Source organism: Phoenix dactylifera, unplaced genomic scaffold (genome assembly GCF_009389715.1).
Source record: "Phoenix dactylifera cultivar Barhee BC4 unplaced genomic scaffold, palm_55x_up_171113_PBpolish2nd_filt_p 000113F, whole genome shotgun sequence".
Lineage (NCBI taxonomy): Eukaryota > Viridiplantae > Streptophyta > Magnoliopsida > Arecales > Arecaceae > Phoenix > Phoenix dactylifera.
Genome location: NW_024067685.1, coordinates 99,749 through 121,829, shown reverse-complemented (window position 1 = coordinate 121,829; position 22,081 = coordinate 99,749). Strand labels below are relative to the sequence as shown.

The 22,081-nt window shown below is 39.3% G+C and overlaps 1 protein-coding gene across 4 annotated transcripts in view; it reads right to left on the bottom strand.

Annotated features, from left to right (window-relative positions):
- Positions 1-21,637, bottom strand: part of LOC103711623 (histone acetyltransferase GCN5) — a 45,454-nt gene extending 23,817 nt beyond the window's left edge. For 3 of the 4 annotated variants that reach the window (XR_005507158.1, XM_039116601.1, XM_039116602.1), the window contains exon 1: positions 20,779-21,637. Coding sequence is in view for 3 of the 4 variants with exons in the window: in XM_039116601.1 (XP_038972529.1) it covers positions 20,779-21,411 (633 nt within the window). In the remaining variant the exon portion in view is untranslated. The remainder of the gene's footprint in view (positions 1-20,778) is intronic. The other variant, XM_039116600.1, reaches the window with a different exon arrangement.
- Positions 21,638-22,081: the final 444 nt, after the last annotated feature.

The following is a 22,081-nucleotide window of genomic DNA, read 5'->3' as shown; positions in this document are numbered from 1 at the left end:
GTCATATGAGTCTTTGTAGTGTAGATTGGCTGCAGTAGGTTCACTGTAGGAGTAAGGCATGCACTTACATGGAATCTATCGACCTTGATAGAAGAGGAGTGAACCTATGTAATTTATTAGACCGAGTTCTAAGACTTTAGCCAGGGCAGTAATATACAGTGGAGAAAGAGTTTTCCACTATCGGACTCAAGTCGAATAAATCTAGACATATGACAGACGAAGTGAATGTTGCATGTTGATGTGTGTGTATATGTGTCTGAGCAAGTAGCGAATGCCATAGGATCTAAAAGATCCAGAGATGAGATAAACCAGAAGTATTTGTGGCACCTCAGGCTTTGGCCATATTGGAGAGGACAGAATGAACAAAATGGAGAAAGATGGGCTTCTCGGCCATTGGACTTCCGAGTCATATCCAGTTTGTGAGTCTTGTCTTCAAGGTAGGACATGGGAGAGGACCATTTAAATACTTACCCTGGTACACACTGATGTGTGTGGCCCATTTAATGTGTCAGCCAAGGGTCGTTATTCGTACTTCATTACCTTTACTGATGACTATTCATAATATGGGTATGTGTATCTTATGAGATACAAATATGAGTCTTTTGACAAGTTCAAAGAATTCAGAAATGAAGTAGAAAAACAGACTGGAAAAACCCTTAAAGTTCTTTGATCAGATCGAGGAGAAGAATACCTTAGTGAAAAATTCCGGAACTATCTCAAGGAGAATGGTTATAGTCTCACAATGGATGCCTCCGGGTACACCTCAACTCAACGGGTGTCAGAAAGGAGGAATCGGACTCTATTGGATATGGTTCGATCCATGATGAGCTTCACAGATCTGCCTATGTTTCTTTGGGAAGATGCCTTATTATCCGCAATTTATTTACTGAATAGAGTTCCCTCTATATCCGTTCCTACCACACCGTATAAGATATGGCATGGTAAGAAGCCGAGTCTTGGTCATCTTAAGATTTGGGATGTCCTGCCCATGTCAAGCGACAACAGGCGGACAAGTTAGAGTTTAGGACCATAAGTGCTCGTTTCATAGGATATCCTAAAGAGTCATTAGGATACAATTTTTACGTCTCAGAGGATCACAATGTATTGTGAGCCGAAATGCCATTTTCTTGGAAAAACAGTTTATCCTTGATAGAGGCAGTGGGAGGAAAATTGAGCTCGAATAGAGAGTCTCTGAAAAGCAACGGAGTAATGATCCTATAGAACCTATTCACATAGAGCCAGTACACGTAGTATCTCCTCCACCTCATAGATCTAGTAGGGTCTCCCATCCTCCTGATAGATACTTAGGTATGCTTATAGAGAATACCGAGGAAATATTCCTCATGGGAGATTCCCAATACCTACAACGAGGCGATATCTGATATCGATTCCGAGAAATGGCTGGAAGCCATGAAGTCAGAGATAGACTCCATGTATTCCAACCAAGTTTGGACCTTAGTAAATCCACCAGAAGGTATAGTACCTATTGGATGCAAATGGATCTACAAAAGAAAGATAGGTTCGGATGGAAAGGTAGAGACCTAATAAGGCAAGGTTAGTGGGAAAGGGTATAGTCAGCGCGAAGGCATTGACTATCAGGAGACCTTTTCACCTGTAGTCATGCTGAAATCCATTCGAACATTGCTTGCCATTGCAGCATTTCATGATTATGAAATATGGCAGATGGATGTGAAAACTGCTTTCCTGAATGGATATCTTGATGAAGGTATTTACATGGAGCAGCTTTTGGGTTTCACCTCCAGTGATGGAGATCACAAGGTCTGCAAGCTGCAAAGGTCCATCTATGGACTAAGCAAGCATCTCGGAGTTGGAACACTTATTTCAATGATCGATCAAATCGTTTGATTTCATCAAAAACGAAGAAGAACCGTGGTGTTTACAAGAAAGTTAGTGGGAGGGCTGTCGTGTTCCTCGTACTGTACGTAGACGACATTCTCCCTGATAGGGAATGATATTCCCATGCTAACCCTCGATCAAGGTCTGGTTGTCAAAAGAGTTCTCCATTAAAGACCTTGGGAAGCATCCTATATTTTGGGATTAAGGTCTATAGAGATAGATCTAAAAGGATACTTGGCCTATCACAGAAGATGTACATAGAGGAGGTACTGAAGAGGTTCAGTATGGAAACTCCAAGAGGGTCTATTACCCCTTAGCATGGGATTCATCTCTCCAAGAAGATGTGCCCCAAACCATCTAAAGAGATTCAACGCATGAGCAGGATTCCTTATGCTTCGACAATAAGAAGCCTTATGTATGCCATGCTGTGTACACGACCTGATATAGCCCTTGCTGTGAGTGTCACTAGCAGATATCAGTCGAATCCAGGCGAAGAGCACTGGACTGCTGTGAAGAACATTCTTAAGTACTTAAGAAGAACTAAAGATTTGTTCTTAGTTTTTGGAGGATTATCAGAGTTAAAGACAGAAGGATACACAGATTCAGATTTAATGACTGATATTGAAGATAGAAAATCTACTTCTGGATATGTGTTCTTGTGCAATGGTGGTATGGTAAATTGGAAAAGTTTCAAACAACCGATCATTGCTGATTCTACCATGGAAGCTGAGTATATCGCCGCCTCTGAAGCTGCAAAAGAAGCCTTCTGGTTCAAGAAATTCATTGCAGAGCTAGATGTAATGCCATCAGATGCCATCATACTCTCCTGCGATAATAATGGCGCCATAGCTCTTGCTAAGGAGCCAAGGTCTCATCAGAAGTCCAAGCACATAGAGCGGCGCTTTCACCTCATACAAGACTACCTCGAAAAGAAATATGTCGAGGTGCAGAGAGTAGACTCCGCGGACAACGTGGCGGACCTGCTCACTAAGCAGTTAAATCAGCAGAAGACTGAAGCCCACCTTGAGAAGATGGGACTTAGATATATGTCTGATTGGCTTTAGTGCAAGTGGAAGATTGTTAAATGTATGCCATAGAAGCCAATCTGGCGGACACATTATTATTCTGGGACATAAATTTGTACTTGACTTCATTATTATTGAATAATAAATGGGCATCTTTTTTTTTATATTGTTTATGTGTCTATGAATCATCCAAGGAATTAATAAGATGATACATATTCTCAAGAGTTGAGAATTTGAGCCTGTATTATTGATGATTAATTTTTAAATGCTCTGATCAATGAATCATCACGAGGACGGTGATCGATCCGATCAGTGCACAGATGGCTTTCCTCATGGATGGATGAGACTCGAGTCCACAGTGTAGGGACACTGAAGTGATAGTGCAAGTGCTTGTTAAAAAAAGGGTACTGAGCGTGACCAGACAAGAAGTCACTTAGATGTCTATCCACTCGTCAGTGACTTGCTTGATGTTGCAGTGGTCTGACTGGTCCTTTGACCTACGGTGCTTCCGCTATTCACAGTGAGGTTATTGTAGTTTGACTGCACATATACATAGTCTCTAGTCATATGAGTCCTTGTAGTGTAGATTGGTTGCAGTAGGTTCACTATAGAATAGGGTATGCACTTACATGAAATCTATCGACCTTGATAGGAGGGAGTGAACCTATGTGATTTATTAGACTGAGTTCTAAGACTTTGGCCAGGGCAGTAATATATGGTGGAGAAAGAGTTTTTCACTATCGGACTTAAGTCGAATAAATCTAGACATATGAAGACGGGGGGTTTGACGATTATCCATGACTCCGGTCTGTAGGGATCCACGATAGAAAGACTGTATCATACGATAACTGCACCTAGAGGTTCATTATTCTATTCTGCTGGATAGCCACTACATACTGCTAGGTGTCACTGGTGGTGTGAGACTCACAGGGATCATCTTGATGGTCGATAATTTCTGGTGAGTTGAGTTGGAATTGTTTCAACCATTGAAAGTTTTCAATGATATTGTAATAGAGATCGCAATATACTCCTAAGTAGAATAGAACCTATGGGGTCACACACATTAAAGGTAATGACCGATCGATGATTGAATTGTGATTAAGAATCACATATGATCAATTAGATTGATAATTGGTTAACCAGCTAAGATTAGTGGTTCGAAGAAGAAATAACTGCAATCGGATTGCAATTTAATTTAATTAATTGGATTTAATTAATTGAACTTGATCACAAGTCCTACTTGGAGTAGGATTCTTGGAGTCCTAATTGGATTAGGATTTCAAATTAAATTAGATCCTACTTGGAGTAGGATTTCTAAAGTCCTAATTGCATTAGGGTGAAATTTAATAAGTCCTAATTAGATTAGAATTTTCTTAAGTCCTAATTAATTTTAATTTTAATCTAATTAATTAAATGACTCCTAATTAGATTAGGATTGAAGAGTTCAATTGAGTCATGGTTCAATTAAATTCTAATTGGATTAGAATTTGAAGAAATTAAAATGGGTGTACATAATCCTATTTTGAATAGGATTGGACCCATCCTTTGGACCCAACCCTCCCTACTTGATTTGATCAACTAGGGGCTGACCATATGGGAGAAGAGGGAGGGGCCCACGCCTCTCCCTTGGCTGGTGGCGTGAAGGAAAAAGGAGGGGCCATGCCCCTCCTATTTGAATTCAAAATAGGGATAAAGATGAGCTCCTAAATTTAGGAGCTCATCCTTATTCACACACCATAAAAGAAGGGGTCAAGGGGCTGCGAATTTTTGAATGAATTCCCTTCATTTTCAGCCGTGAAGACCTCTCCTCTCTTCCTCCTTTCATCCGCCATCAGCAAGAAGAAAAGAAGAGGAGGCTTTCATCTCCTCTTGGTCTTTCTTCCTTAGTTTAGCGTATGGAAAAGAAAAGGCTGCGAAGGGCCTTTTATTCTTCTTCCTAGATTTTCTTCTTCATCTTCCTCTTCTCAAGGCAATCAAGAGTTGATTTAAGGAGAGGATCTCAGCCATCTATAGCATCTCTGCAAGGGAGCTAGCACCCTGGGAGATCCAAGCTTCGATCGTTCACTACCTCGTGTGGATACCCGTAGAGGCCGGACGCGTGTGCGACTTCCATCGAACCTTCTACAAATCCACGTAAATCAGATTTACGGAGACCATCTACCCGCACAAGGTGAAGATTGATCTTCTTAATCATGATTTTAAATGATTTAAATAGAATTTAATCCTATCTTCTATAAATGGTTTTAAAATACGTTCATACGATGAACGGATGCACATGTCCTTCCGCTACGCATCTGAAAATTTTTGAATTTTAGCGGATGTGACAAATCTAACATTCATCTTTCTAAAGGTTTTTCCTTAATCCTCTTTCTATTTCTCTTCACTACTCTCCAAATATATTTTCGCAGCAAATTGTTACAGAACTCTACAATATCAAGCAAAGTAGTGTTGTTTCGATAGATTTAAATCAGATTTCAAAGAAAATTTCCCGACTTTTTTCTTTGCAATAGTTCAAGCTACATCACTATCTCAACCAACGTCGGCGAACTGGTACCGGCGCACCGGTCCTCAACTGGACGAGTCAGTATGGGCCCGCGCCGTGCGGACCATACCGACACAATAAAGAGGGGGGTAGAGGGAGAATGAAGAGGAAAAAGAGAGAGCAGGGGAGGAAGGAGGGAAGCCGGTAGAGGGTGGCAGAGGCTGGCAAAGGACCGACAGGGCCGCGCGGGTGGAAAAGAAAAGTCGCAATCGTTCCCCTATTTCATTCCAAACAGGGGTCGGCCGCTTTTTTATTTACAGATTTTAAGTGAAGTCGGCAAATTGCTTGCCGACTTCACTTAAAAATCGTAAAATTAAAAAAAAAATCGATTTTAAGTGAAGTCGGAAAGCAATTTGCCTACTTTACTTAAAAACGAAAAATAAAAAAAGCGATCGACCCTGTTTCGAATGAAACAAGAGACGGCGCGACTTCCCTTCTGCCGACACCACCCTCCACCACCCTCCCTCTCTCTTCCCTCCCCGCTTGCTATTTTTTCTCTCTTTCCTTTCCTCTCCGCCTCGGCAACGGTTTTCGTTTCCGTTGATGGAACCGTACCGGTGGGTTGCTGATATGGTCGGAACGGCCAGAACCACATGATTTGGGATAGTTCACACAACCCCGATCTCAACCACTCAAACCAAGCTTGATTAGCCCATGGCCCATGACTATTAACCACTATGCTAGGAACCTAGATTTTATAGGTTTTCCAACCCATGGATTTAAATTATTCAAAGTACACAGTATCATATTTTTTAGTGAGAAGTGGTACTAGGATGCGTGCCATATTGCCAAATCGAGTAGTAGTGGTGTATACCAATCGTACAGATAGGTACCGGACAGAACGGAGTAAGCATCAGTTCAATCAGTACCAAGACAGATACTGATGGGTACAATGTGGGGTGGGATTTAGAAGAGAAGAGAGAGAAGAGAAAGAGAGGGAGAGGGAGGCGAAGGCAGACGAGTGGGAGTTCCTCCTCCATGGCAGTTCGTGGTGTTCAAACATACAATATGGTGGGTGGTTTGCGGCCTCCACTATCACCTCTCTGCTTTGGGCTAGCAAGGAAGCAATAGAGCGTAAGGAAGGAAGAGAGAGAATGAGAGAGGAGCGATAGGGAGTGGCAAAGAGTTAGGGTTCCTCATCCTCCCCCTTCAACGTCAAGATGTCGTAAATCAAATTTGTGCACCATAATCGGGGTCGACTCAAATCCGACCGATTATTCAAACCCAACCCAAGGTCACAAATCAAACCTAATCCCATTCCATGCCTCTTCTCTCATATCCTCTCCTTCAAGCCTCTACCATTGCCTTCCCCACAATCTCTCCAAATGTACAACTCTGGACCTCACCTACCTCTACAATGGCAAGATCCTCCTTGAAACCCCAAGCATTCTTACCCGACCTCATTGTCTGGTGTTCTAGGTGCCATGCCAAATCCTCCCCTTCCATCACAGCCATTCACACTTCCACTTCTATCACCGCTATTCCAACTCTCTGCCATCGACAATGGGATAAAAACCAAAAAAAAAACAAAAGGTAAGAGGATTTTAAACCGCGAAAAAACTAAAGAAACCAAAAATTAAAAAGTTGAAAAAAATGCTTCATTCTAAGAGTCAATTAGGATGGTTTGATACCATGCCACTATGGAAAAAACCAGTACCATCCTTGGTACCAATTTGAATCCTTGTTCCACCTATGGTGACCATAATATATAGATGCCAAACCCAAACTTAACCATTTATAATTAGGTTGGTCTCAAGCAAGGTTCATTGTCTAGTACCGGACTTCATATCGGTGCCACACTAGCATAGTGTCAGTATGGTGCGGTACGCAGTTCTTTTGCATACCAAACTGGTACGACGGTACAAACCAACACGGTACGTCCGATACCGTCTAATTCGGTATGGTACGGCATACTATGATCTCAAAAAATAAAACCAACCTAATTATAAAAACCACTAAAAAATCATTTTGGGTGGCCAGTGTCTTCTGATCAAAAATTGCCATCCTTCATGTTCTGCTACAGGGGCTTGTGGATAGAATAGGAAAAAGAATCCTTTGAAATGGTATTCTACATAGTTTCTTGCTTCATTCATCGATAGGCAAGATACGTAATTAAGATTCATTAGTTCTTTTGGCATTCAGATTATTTTCTTTTCCAGATTAGGCTGCTTATGAATATCCAATATCATTAGCATCACTATTCTTCCATTTCATGAAAAGAAGTGAAGGCTAATGCTAATGGACAAAGTATGGTTCAGGCACTCTCATGTTGTACATAGTATAGGTACTTCAAAATATGGAATAAAACTTAAAGCTAAAGCTTATTCAAATTCAAAAACCAAAATAGAAGTTTTTTAAAACTTTAATGGTGAAGACTGAAAAGTGACTGTTTTACAATAGCATTTATCCTCGACAAAAAAACGTCATGCCATTAGTATCATAATCATTACACTTTCTCCCTACCACTTGGAAATGATTTATGAATCTTTTTTTACCAATTTTCAAAAGAGCAAACTCTAGTTACAAGTATTGAATTAGGATTCATTGCATAGTCTGAGTAGTTTTCACCTGGCATCAAGGCATTGATGGTGGTTATCGTGCCCCTAGTAAAATGTAACTAAATGTTGAATGAGTCATTTGGGTATTAGTAAAAGAAAGTGAATTTCACCATGAAAATTATCTTTCCTTTTATTAGACTGATTGTTTAACTAAAGATAAATTAAGAGATAGAAGGGTTGTTTTCTCTCCTGACTATACACATGGAGGAGGTGGATCAGCAGCTAGTTTCCTCTCCCTCACGATCTCCTACAAATAAAAAGAATGTATAAGAGGATATCACGCCACACGCGCAGAAGGTGCCTTCCCTGAAACTTATGCATGAAGAGAAAGGGTGTGAGGGGTGTGAGGCCAAGCCCTTTGCCCTACGGCCCAGCCCAACTTAGCAGCGGTAATGCGAGAGAGGGGCCACGTGACTCTCTCTCCGGGAGTCAAGAGAGGGGCCACACGCCTTCTCTTCGTGGAAAGAAAAACAAAGAAAGAAGAAGAGAAATAGAGCGATGGACACTCAATTCTTCTTCTTTCCTCCTCCATCGAACACCACCCCAGTCGGTGCTCCTCTTGCTCTCTATCTCGCTCTCTCTCATACACACTCTCACTCTCTCGCCTCGCTTCTACTCGTCTCTCTCTCCCTCACGTCTCCTTCCCTCTCTTGTGCTGGAATCCCCTCTCCCTCTCACACCGCATTTGATGTCATCCGCTCTCTCTCTCTCCTTCTCGCACCTTAGCCACTGGTAAGTCTCCCTTCCTTGGTTTTTTGGAAGGAAAAAAGGGTTGTAGGGTCCTTTTTGCGGTGGCCGGAGGCCGTACTATGGGTGGCGGCGGCCGAAGGCCGTGCTGCGGTGGCCAGAGGATGTGTCGCGGGTGGCGGCTACAAAGTCGACCATCGGCATGTTTCCCTTCCATTCTTAGCTGAAAGAAAAAAACAAGCAAAGAAAGAAGAAGAAGAAAGAAGAAGAAGGAGAAGAAAGAAGAAAAAAAAGGAGGGTGTCCCAACCCTTTCTTTCCCTATCCGTCTCTGCCTCTTTTTCCCTTCCCTCTTTATTGTAAAAGCTCAAAAGGAAGAAAGAAAGCAGAAGAGGGTCGTCCCCACCGCCTCTCTTCTCTTTCTCCTTTTTATGCTGTGGAACCAAAAGAACAAAAATGAGAGAGAAAAAGGGGGGTTGTTTTCTTTCTCCTTTTCTTGTGTATGCATGCATGTGTAAGATTGTACAACAAGGGGGTCCACACAATGTCGCCGCCTGTCACACTAAGCACGGATTGTAGCATAGACATAAGAATAATGGCCATTTTTCTATTATAACAATCCTGGGTTTAAAAAATTGGAACTTTGAAATTTTGAAAAAAATTTAGAATTATTTTGGAAATATGGATGTAGCTCTAATTTGATATGTGTGATTTGGGGATGGTTAGGTTCCAAGAAGTCCTAGTGAAGTGATCGGATTATCTGAGTTCTCGGCATCCATGATGTAAGTAATATTTATGCTTTACATTATTATCTAAATTCATTATGTAAATTGTTGGCATGATTCCAAATGAATTGAATAGAAAATTTATGATATATCATATCTGAGTTATCATTATATTTCTATTAATAACTACATGATTGAATCGTCATTATGGATCAAATATGCAAGTCCAGTGGAAAAACTCATAGTGATATCATAAAAGTATGATATTGGATTTATGTATATATGTATCACTTGACTCTGAGCTGACTACGTACGGAATCGGACTTGATTATGTGCCTGCCATAGGGGTAAAAGTGATGACCCGCATGAGGGTAAACATGGCGTGACCTACCATAGGAAATATATGGTGACCCCGCCACAAGGGTAAGCCGCAGGAGTTAAGTGCGGTCGCATTGATCATTATTCTGATTGAGAACCCAGACCGCAGGAATTAAATATGGCGACCTCGCCACAGGGATAAGCATGGAATGACCTATGCTGCAAGAGTTAAATGCGGCCATGGTCATTGACTGTAGAGCAGAAATTGTAAATTGGGCACCCAGATCTAAGTATGTAATTATGTATATAGATTGATGTATCAGTATATGAACATGTGCATACTATAATCTTGAGACTTGGATAATCTTATTCTGATTCCAATGATCCATTCATTTTGATATATAATATTGAAAAGACGAAATGTATCATGTTAGTATAGTGAATATTGTCAAAACTGATATCATAAAGTTACATGAACACATGATTTGATTGAGCTGCATTGTATAATTAGTTGATTTAATTCTATAAAGTGGATTTGTTATTTACAAAACCGTAAAGCTCATGATCTTTACATATATTTTTCAGATCCCGGGATCAAATTTTGGGAGGCAAGTATCAACATTTTAGGGCATGTATATAGAGGCAAGACCGATTTGTGTTGGCAGATATAGTTCCTTGGATTAGTTGGTGTATTAATGTGTTGTATGTAAATTATGTATCAATGGTTTAAATACTAAAGTTCTGAACGTAAGTATAATAGTTAGTTATTTCTAATAAACACCGTTGTATGTGTAGGAATATATTATTTTTCCAAATTATATTGGGTTGATTGATTGGTAGAATGCCTTGCACGCTTTATAGGGTCATTCCTTGTGAGTATGAAGTGGCTATTCAAACTCTCGTATCGTGAATTTAAGGTTGGGGCCGAGACAAAGGGACAGGTGAGAGGCAAGATGCATTTCCCCAAGGGTTCTTGAACCAATGAAGCTAGCAAACCCCCTTTCCATTTTCTCACGTAGCAAAGGAAGGTGGAACCTTTCCATTCCCTCGATAATGATTAAGCATGCAATAAACTTAAAGATAAAGCACTAAAGCACAGGATATTGGGTAAGAATTTCTTGTTTATAGTGGCTAATTGGATTAGAAGGATCCTACATTTATTGCCACCTGTAATTAAAAATAATTTACACATCCATATCCACCTAAGTCTGAGGCAACAACCTTCAAGTTGTTAAGTCTTTAGTGTTGAACCTATATCTACTAGCTCTTGTTGGTACCTTTAAATCAATATATATGCATCAAATAACAGATTACCATAGCATCCATACTAGTGTTTGCAATACCAGCCCACACCAGCCGGTATGTTACAACCCACAAGTACAACATGGGCTCAAATCACCCTCATATTGGCACATGATACAGCTGCATATTAATTCCAATGTCATACTACATATAGGTACAATGGTTGTACCGTACCAATCCAACTTATATTGTAAGGTACCGCTATGGGTCCATACTATACTAGAAACATTGATTCATGCTACAATCCAATTATCTTATCTACATTCAACCTACATGTAGTATATTTTAAAAATTGGCTGCTATCCACTCTGCTGTGAAACTTCTCAGCTGCTACATGCCTGTCATGCCCCCGCCCAAAATCACAATTTGAAGGCCGTGAACAACCACCGCATACTCATAGGGAATGACCCTATAAGCATACAAGGCATTCTACCTATCAATCAATCTAAATATACTTTGAAAAATAATATATTCCATACACATACAGTGTGTTTATTAGAAATAATTAACTATTATACTTACATCTCAAAACATTGGTATTTAACCCCATTTATACATAATCCACTGTAGAGATTGATCCAAGAAACTATATCTACCAACCTCAAGTCGGCCTTGCCTCTATATACAGGCCCCAAAATGCCAATACTAGCGCCCCAAAGTTGATCCCTAGATCTGAAAAAATATATGTTGAAGATTATGAAGCTTCACGGCTCAGTAAGAACAAATTCACTTTATAGAATAAAATCAAAACTAAATATACAATTAAACATGATACATCTATACAGGTCACTTTACGATAATTAGTTTTGACAATTATTCATATACTAACGTTATACATTTCACCTTTTAAAATATTATACATAAATAAATGAATCACTGAAATCAGAGTAAAATTATCCAAATCTCAAAATTATATGTATTTACCTTGGTACCCAATTTATAATTTCTGCTCTACAATCAATGACTACGGCTACATCTAGCCCCTTGCATAGGTCATGCTACGCTTATCTTAGTGGCAAGGTCGCCACATTTAACCTTTGTGGTCTGGGTACTCGATCAGAACAATGATCATGCGACCGCACTTAGACCCTGCGGCTTAGGTCATGCCACGTTTACCCCATGGCGGGTCATCACATATATCTCCTATGGCAGGATCACGCCATGTTTACCCCCATAGTGGGGTCACCATGCTTACCGCCATGGCAAGGCACATAATCAAGCCTGATTCCGTACATAATCATGCTCAAAGTCAAGTGATACATATATATACATATATAGATCCAGTATTCATTACTTTTATGATGCCACTATGAGTTCTTTCACTAAACTTACAGATTTGACTCATAATGACGATTCAATCATGCGGTTAATCAATAGAAATATAATGATAACTCAGATCCTATATAATCATAAACTTCCTATTCAATTCATTTGAAATCATGATAACAATTTATATAATTAATTTTGATAAAATATAAAGCGTAAATGTTACATCACGGATGCCGAGAACTCAGATAATCCGATCACTTCACCAGGACTTCTTGGGACCTAACTATCACCAAATCACACATATATCAAATTAAAGCTACATCCGTATTTCCAAAATAATTCTAAATGTTTTTTCTAAAATTCTAAAGTCCCGATTTTCTAACCCATGACTGTTATAATAGAAAAATGGTCATTATTCTCATATTTATACCATGCTTAGTGTGACAGGAGGCTGGATGGACCCCCCTTACTGTACAACCTTACACATGCACGCACACAAACATAAGGAGAGGGAGAAAACAACCCCCCCCCCCTTCCTCTCTCTTTTATTCTTTCTTTTGATTTTGGTTCAACGGCATAAAGAGGAGAAAGAGAAGAGAGGGGGTGGCGACAGCCCTCCTCTCATTTATTTCTTCCTTTTTGGGCTTTTTACAATAAAGAGGGGAAGGAAAAGAGACTGAGACTGAAAGGGGAAGAGGAGGCTTGTCACCCTCCTTTTCTACCTTTCTTTCTTATTCTCCTCTCTTTTCCTTCTTTCCTCTTACTTTTCTTGTTTTTGTTTTTTTTCCATCTAAGAGCAGAAAGGAAACATGTGGGTGGTCAGCCCGCAGCACCCACCTCCAACCACAGTGGAAATAGGAGTCAAAGTCCTATGCCAATCCCCTTTTTAAAGCTCTTTACAACAAGAAGAAAAAAAACCAAAGGAGGAGGAAACTTACCGGTGGCTAAGGGTGCAAGAAGGAGAGAGAGAGAGAAGCAGCAGATGGCGTCGAACATGGCATGGGAGGGAGAGGGGATTCTAGCGCAAAAGAGGGAAAGAGATGTGACAGAAAGAGTAGGAGAGAGAGAAAGTGAGAGGGAGCAGTGAGCAAGAGGGAGCGTTGACTGGGGTGGGGTGCTCACGATAGGAGGAAGAAGGAGAACAGAACATCCATCACTCTATTTCTCTTCCTCTTTGTTTTTTCTTCACACGGAAGAGAAGGGCGCGTGGCCCTTCACTAGTCTTCTGAAGAGAACCGCATGGCCCCTCTCCTGCTTCCACCATGCAAGGGGCTTGCCGGGTCTAGGTCGCAGTGGCTTGGGCCTGACATCCTCCTCCCTCCCTCCCCCCTTAATTGAATTTCGTCCTCGAAATTTATATTCTGAAGATCAAAAATAATCAAAACATACTGTGTCTCCTTTAATCTTGTAACTTTCAAGAAATGGCATCAAAATATCTAGATTTGTCGAATCCATTCCACTATCGATGTACCATTGTAACTACTAATTCACTTTCTTTTCCAATTATCTTCCCAATATCAAGAGATCTAACCTTGTTCTGGACTACCATGTATGATGCTATTTCAAATATTATCTTGAATATGCTATCTTGTGTAACGTCTACTAAAATAAATATCCATGTACCAAACCCTTAAGTCATAACTCGAACATTCCTCAAGACTTGAATAATTATTTCTATTAACCATTATTCAAGATATTTAACTAGCTTATAAGAGTTTTCAAACAATATAATTCAAAATTTATCGTACTACTAAATCATTTGGCACATAAAAAATCTCAATACAAATCAAAACCAATAACCAAGATGATGCATGTGAAATAACTATCTATTTTATATAAAATAAATTATATCTTCATCTGGTGCAACTTTCTCTTTCTTTCTATATAGAATTCTCCCAACTGAGGACTCGGCATTTGGACGGAACATCTTTTTATATTTTTCTACTTCTCGCTGTAACTGAGTACACTTATTCATTTGATTTCTGTATATGTTCATTAATACATCAAATTCCCATCTTAGTTATTGATGTTCCAATCGTAGGTCCTTATAACCGGCATCAACTCATTGATATACACACTTGTAATACTCCTCATCCTCAAAATTACATCTTTAATTTCTAAATTAAATTATCCCTTGAGTTTATTAATACCAAAGGCAGCTGCTTTCTCTTTCGACTTCTGCTGTTCTACACCTCTAGGCCCCCACAGCCTGACAACTTCATGTGGCTCTTCCCCTCGGTTTACCACCATATCAACAAACGATCTTATATATTGTCCATTGTGCCGTTCATGTCCATAAATGGGTTCAGGCAGTTTTAGCTTTTCTGTTCTATTAAAATGACTTTTAATGATATCTCAATAACCTCCATTCCTCTGTAATTACCACCACAAGAAGGTTAATTACATATCCAAAATGACCATCAATATATATGTTTCAAAAATAAATTCTAACTGGAATATAACCATATACATAATAAATATTTTTTTTTTAGAACTAACATCAGAAAAGTATGTATCAACAATTTTCACAACCTATGAGTTATAATTCCACCATGCAACTCTAATTCAGTATTTAACTAAATACTAGAACTTCTCAAAATTAGTCTTGTTCCAAAATCCTCACACCATACATGTCAATATCATATCTTAAATATTTGAGTGCACAACAATTCTTTTTTTTCCACTATCCAACTAATTTAGACACGAGAAAATAACTAGCCATAACATATATATATATATATATATATATATATATATATATATACAACAAAAGTTTACATTCCGGTACAGCTTGATGCTATCAGGATACACAGCATAACTAGTATTGTAAGCTTCTTTTTAAGATTTCCCCCTTTTACGTTGTACAGTAGGAGTTATGATAAACAGATGCTTGAGCTGACTAGTTACAAAGGGATCGAAGCAGCCCCACTGTGAGTTATTCATTGGGCAAGTCGCTACTTTATAACCCTTCCTGTCCACACCTAAAACATGCACCAATGTTCCAAGGACAATACATTTCCGAATGACTTTTCCACACCATGACATTGATCAGAACTCCTTTTCTGCTGATTAATCGCATTTTCCTGGACAAATTTCTTGATTGTCCGGCCGAACTCTGTCCCCTTTGTAAAGTCATTGGCCTAAACTTCTTTCTCTAAACTTCCTTTTCTTCTGTTCTTGCTCAATTTCTCTTTCTATTATCAAAGTTGTATTTATAACTTCTGCATTGGTAGTTAACTGGGAGAGGTGCCATGTCTTTCCTAATCTCTGCTCTTAAGCCCATTTGGAACTTGCAGGCTTGGGTCTGCTCATCTCTACCAGCTAGAGGCAAACTTAGCAAGTTTATTAAATTAGCTTCATATTGAGCTACAGTCATATTTTCTATTTCAGAGCAATGAATTCTTGTTCCTCTGAGCTCTAACACTAGCAAGAAAATATTTTCATAAAATACCTTACAGAATTTCTCCCAAGTGAGGCGCTCCATCTCAGAGATATATTTAGGTTGTACCATCCTCCAATCCAAGGCTTCCCCCTGCAGCATGTAGGAAGCATAGGCTATTTTATCTCCTTCTGGGGCATTTTATAATCAGTAGAGCTTTCTCCATCTCCTCCAGCCAAATCTTAGCCTCCAAAGGTTCAGTAGTACCTCGGAAAGCTGGTGAAGCCACCACCTTAAATTCGGAAAATACCTCCCCACCTCAAGATGGGCCTCAACACAAGCTGATTGCGATTTGTTTTGCTGCAACAGCTACTGTTGTTGCATCTGTTGTTGAAATTGCAACTGTTGTTGCATTATTCCAACTACGATATCCATAAACTAGAGCATTGTAGGTTGTTATTTTTGATCAATCTGGATATTTTCAGTAGAGGTTGTAGCACCCTCTTGCTAACCGGTGTTGTTAGCCCATTGATTTGAAGGTTCCTCCATATGAGTGTCATCAACAATTTGGGCAACCTTCTTAATACGATGGGATGCCATTTCTAATCCACACTGAAACAACAACCAAAAGTTCTTTATAATGATTCCAAGAAACTAAGATTTAAAGTTATTAACCACTTATAACATAATAGATAGAACTTATATTCTAGCATCTAGTGACTACCCCACCTACACTCAACGTATGTCATCTCCTAAGATCTAAATAAATTCCTATAAATAGAACCTAACTGCACTGATACCACTCTAGTTGTCATGCCCCCGGCCCCAGAATCACAATTCGAGGGCATGAATAGCCGCCACATGCTCACAAGGAATGACCCTATAAGCATACAAGGCATTCTACCTATCAATCAATCTAATATAATTTGGAAAATAATATATTCCATACACATATAGTGGTTTTATCAAAAATAACTAAGTATTATCCTTACATCTCAAAATTTTAGTATTTAACCTGTTTATACATAATCCACATATGACACATTAATATACAGACCGATCCAAAGAACTATATCTAACAACTACAAGTTGGCCTTGCCTCTATATACATGCCCCAAAATGCTGATACTTCGCACCCCCCAAAATTTAATCCCTAGATCTAAAAAATATAAGTAAACATTATAAGCTTCACGGCTCAGTAAGTAACAAATTCACTTTATAGAATTAAATAAAATTAAATTATACAATGCAGCTTAATCAAATCATACAAACATGACAAATCTGTATAGGTTACTTTATGATAATCGGTTTTAACAATAGTCATATAGTAACATGATACATTTCACCTTTTCAATATTATACATAGAATAAATGAATCACTGAAATCGGAGAAAAATTATCCAAGTCTTAAGATTATACTATGCATATATTTATATATTGATACATCAATCTATACACATACTTATACCCGGGTATCCAATTTACAATTTCTGCTCTACAGTCAATAACTATGACCGCATTTAGGCCCTGCAACATAGGTCATGCCATGCTTACCCCATGGCGGGGCCCTCACATATAACCGTTGTAGTCTAGATTCTCAATCAGAATAATGATCACGCAACCGCACTGAGCCCTGCAGTTTAGGTCACGCCATACTTATCCCCGTCGTAGTGTCACCACATATATCCCCTGTGGCAGGGACACGCCATGTTGACCCCCATGGTAGGGTCCCCATGCTTACCGCCATGGCGAGACATGTAATCAAGTCTGATTCTATACGCAGTCATGCTCAAAGTCAAGTAATACACACACACACACACACACACACATATATATATATATAGATCCAGTATTCATTACTTTTATGATATCACTATAAGTTCTTCCACTAAACTTACAGATTTAATCCATAATGATGATTCAATCATGCGATTAATCAATAGAAACATAATGATAACTCAGATCTCATATAATCATAAACTTCCTATTTAATTCATTTGGAATCATGATAACTATTTACATAATTAATTTAGACAATAATATAGAACGTACATGCTACCTACATCGCGGATGCCGAGAACTCAAATAATCTAATCACTTCACTAGGACTTGTTGGAACCTAACCATCCTCCAAATCACACAAACATCAAATTAGAGCTATATTTCCAATATAATTCTAAAATTTTTGCCAAAATTCGAAAAGTTCCGATTTTCTAGCCTAGGACTATTATAACAGGAAAATGGTTACTATTCTCATGTCTATGCTACAACTCATGCTTAGTGTGACAAGAGGCGACACTGTGGGGGCCTCCTTGTTGTACAACCTTATACATGCAATCGCACACACACAAGGAGAGGAAGAAAATAACTCCCCCTTTTCTCTCTATTTTTCTTCTTTTTATTTCTTTTGGTTCCACGAAATAAAGAGGGAGAAAGAGAAGAGAGGGGGGTGGTGACAGCCCTCCTCTTCTTTCTTTCTTCCTTTTTGGGCTTTTTACAAAAAAGAGGGGAAGGAAAAGAGATGCTTGTCACCCTCCTTTTCTTCTTTTCTTTCTTCTTCTCCTCTCTTTTTCTTCTTCTTTCTTCTTTCTTTTCCTATTTTTTCTTCTTCTTTCTTTTCCTATTTTTGTTTTTTTTCATCTAAGAGCAGAAGGAAACATGCACGTGGTCAGCCTACAGCCACTACCCGCGGCACCACCTCCGGCCACCACGACACGATCTCCGGCCACCGTGGAAATAGGGAGACAAAGTCCTATACTAATCTCCTTTTTAAAGCTCTTTAAAAGAAGAAAAAAAACAAAGGAGGAGGGAGACTTACCAGTGGCTAAGGGTGCAAGGAGAGAGAAGCAGCAGACAATGTCGAACACGGCATGGGAGGGAGAGGAAATTCTAGCACAAGAGAGGGAAAGAGATGAGAGAGAGAGAGTAGGAGCGAGAGAGAGTGTGTGAGAGAGAGCATGTAGAGAGCGAGAGGGAGCATCAGCTAGGTTGGGGTGGTCACGATAGGAGGAAGAAGAAGAACAAGAAGAACAAAGCATCCATCACGTTGTTTATCTTCTTCTTTCTTTGTTTTTTTTCCACAAGGAAGAGAAGGGTGTGTGGCCCCTCTCTTGTCTCCCGGATAGAAAGCCAGAAGGCCCCTCTCCCACTTCCACCATGCAAGGCACCGCCTTGTGGCGAGCCTTGCTAGGTCTGGGCCATAATGGCCTAGGCCTCACATGCCCACTATCCATTTTTAATACATTATGTTAAAGTTAAAAATCAAAGCTAGACATTAATTTGAGAAGGGAAAAGCTATGATGTGCTTAAATTATACATGTGTTAACTTAAGTAACCTATTTCAGAGAAGTCTAGAATGCAACATTAAGATCTTTATAAGAAAGTAGTGTTGTTTTCACTTACCACTACACAGAGTACTGAATTTCAAATATGTATTACTTCCAACATATTCATAATGATTTCAAGTTACTGATGTTGGGAATACTCATCTAGCTTTTGCTAGGTTTTAGCATAATGTTGATAAGGCAAATCTTTCCTCTTGGAAAATAGAGTCTGGAGAAATCATGGTGTTTGAAAGAGGAGGGACAGGGAGCTTTCTCTGAGGTTTCTCCAAATCAAAAAAGAAAAGAAGGTGATCTTTATAATCCTCCATAGGTTGTACAAATGGCAAGAATTACAACCCTCATGCTATTTGTGAACAATTCTATAATTAATTTTTGCTTGTAAAATATCTTGAGACTCCTCTAATATACTAAAATAACATTTTATTTCTTAATTTTACCATACATCCATCTCAATTTTCTCATATGCTGCATTCAACTTATTTCTTTGAAACCAGTACACTGCACAACATTCTAAATAATACAACACTAAAAGTCCTTATAATCATTTTATAAACTTTTCCCTCACATCACCACATTAAGTAACCATTTGATGGCACCCAATAGAACCTTTCCACTTCATCCATCAAACAGTAATCCTTAAACTATATAAAAGCAGCTTAATTTCTCAATTCTTCAATTCCAAAAATAACCCTAATCAAATTAGTTCATTAAAGATCTAAAGTAAAGATCAAATATTTGTATAACAAGCCTAATTGGATTTCCTTCTTAAAAGTATAAAACATGGTAGACTTATAATATTGCTAGACTTGAAAAAATGAAAAAAAAAGGAGGAGAGACGGTACCTAAGAACAGACCTACTCATGCTAACTTCAAATCAACAGATGAGAAAATTCCAATTTATCAAGAATGAAAGAATTCAAAACTTTTAAAAAAGATAACTTAGTATATTTGGACTCTAAGAACTTTTAAAGGAAGAGGAAGGGAGATACTTCTGAACCACGAGATGAAAGGTGAGAAATAATGCACTAGGAAAATTATAAATTAGTTATTATCAATTTTTTAGAATTCAGAATTTATTTAAGATATCATGAATCTAAATTTTTAAGTCATATGCATATGCACGTGCATCATAACTTGTGGTCATATTATATGTGTCTTCATCTATCGCTCTATTGTTCTGTAAAATTGAGTTTAGAAATCAATCACTTCATAGTATCTCTTGTCCATGATATTGATTGGAGCCACAATTTTGTTTTTGATTTTTTTCCTGAAACTTCATCACATAAATTATGTCCGTTGTTTCTTTTCGATTCTTCAAATCCCTTGTCCTGTAAAGATTTCTTGTACAGGTAAAAAGTATAATTTACATGAAGGTAACATTGTGAAGAAGTCGCTAACCACAGAATTACAAACAGTGATTAATATCTATGGACTGAAATTTAGGTCTTAACATTATCTCCGTAACTTCACAATCACCTTCTCCGTCTAGGACCACTAACAAAAAAGGGTTTCATAATGTTCTGCTTTCAATTTTTGAGATTAAAGGAATTCTAACCTCCATGTTAAGTAACATCTGATCTTACCCACATGAACTCAAAACTATCTAATGACAACAGTAAATCACGGTTTAAACTATCTAATTTCTTAAGTATGGGAGCTTTCATACAAGTCCTTGTTGGATGCATTACTTAAATGATTGTTCTGTCTAATTTAAGCATGATAGCAAGGGGACAAGAAAAGAAAAGGGTAGAAAACTAAATGCAAGAAGAAATACCTCTCTTTTCAACCCTTCCTCTCTGGCACTGTAAGCCCCGCTGGCCTGTATGTTCTCGGTGAATAACCCCTTCACCGTATCCTCCTTCACAACAATTCCCGGCATCAGGCTTGCCGCAGCAGCTGCATTCTGCTGACCTGACGAGCCCGTGGCTCCGCGCTCATCCTTCACTCCAATCTCTGAAAGCCCTCCGCCGGAAGGCTCAACCTTGATCGAGGGATTCTCGGCCTTGGGCGGCTTCGCGCTCCTCGGGTTGCTGGAGCCGACGCCACCGGGGGCCTCGAGGCGGGCAGCAGTGAAGGCCCTCATGGAGTCATTATCTTCCTCCTCCTCCTCTTCCTCCTCCTCCTCCTCCTCCTCCTCCTCCTCCTCCTCGGTGTCCTCCTCCTCCTCCCGGGCGCTGATGCTGTCGAGGTCGTCGTTCGAAGTGAGGGCACCTGTGTCGGAGAGGGAGAAGGGGGCCGCCGCGGCCGCCGCCGCCGCCGCCGCCGCGGCAGTGGGGGCGGCGGCACCCGGGAACTTGCGCTTGTGGTGGACAGAGCTGGAGGCGGAGGCGGAGGCCGAGGCGGAGTGGGAGGGGGACGGGGACTGGGAGCTCCGCGACCGGACGGGGGCGGCGGAGTGGCCGTCCATCTAGGGTTACGATCGAGAGGCTAGGGTTTTAGGGGAATTTGGGCGATCGCTTGGAGAGCCGCTCCTCTGAGGAGACGAAATAATCCTCGACGCAGCATAACACCCGTGCTGCGAACGATTAGTTCAGTACAATATACATCATGGATCGAGATAATTTCCAATCCTTTTTTTGTCTTTTGTTATCGGGGCACTCCCCAAAATCAGATAGGACATATTCTTACCGAGTGGAATCGAATGATTTTGATAATATTGTTGCTTATCCTTTTCCACATAAAGCCGGATGTGTGCGCCATGAATTACGCTAAAAGATTTCTACCGATAATTAAACGATAGTTGACTAGAAAAAATACTAAATTATAAAATAAATTTAAAAAAATAAGATTAAAGATAAATTATATTTATGTCCAAAAATCTATGTTTATTCTCTAAAATTTATTTTTATCTAATACTTTAGCGCATAACAGAATGTTAGCCAAACAGTTAACTTTAAATAAATTTAAATATTATATTTAAAAAAATAAAAAATAATTAAAATAATTTTACATAGCATAACAGCCATCCAAAAACATATAAAAATATATGTATCCTCCTCTTCATTCAAAAGCAACTTTAATTTTTCATATGAAGTAAACGAATTTACCAATGCTATTAATTGAACTCAGCATAAATG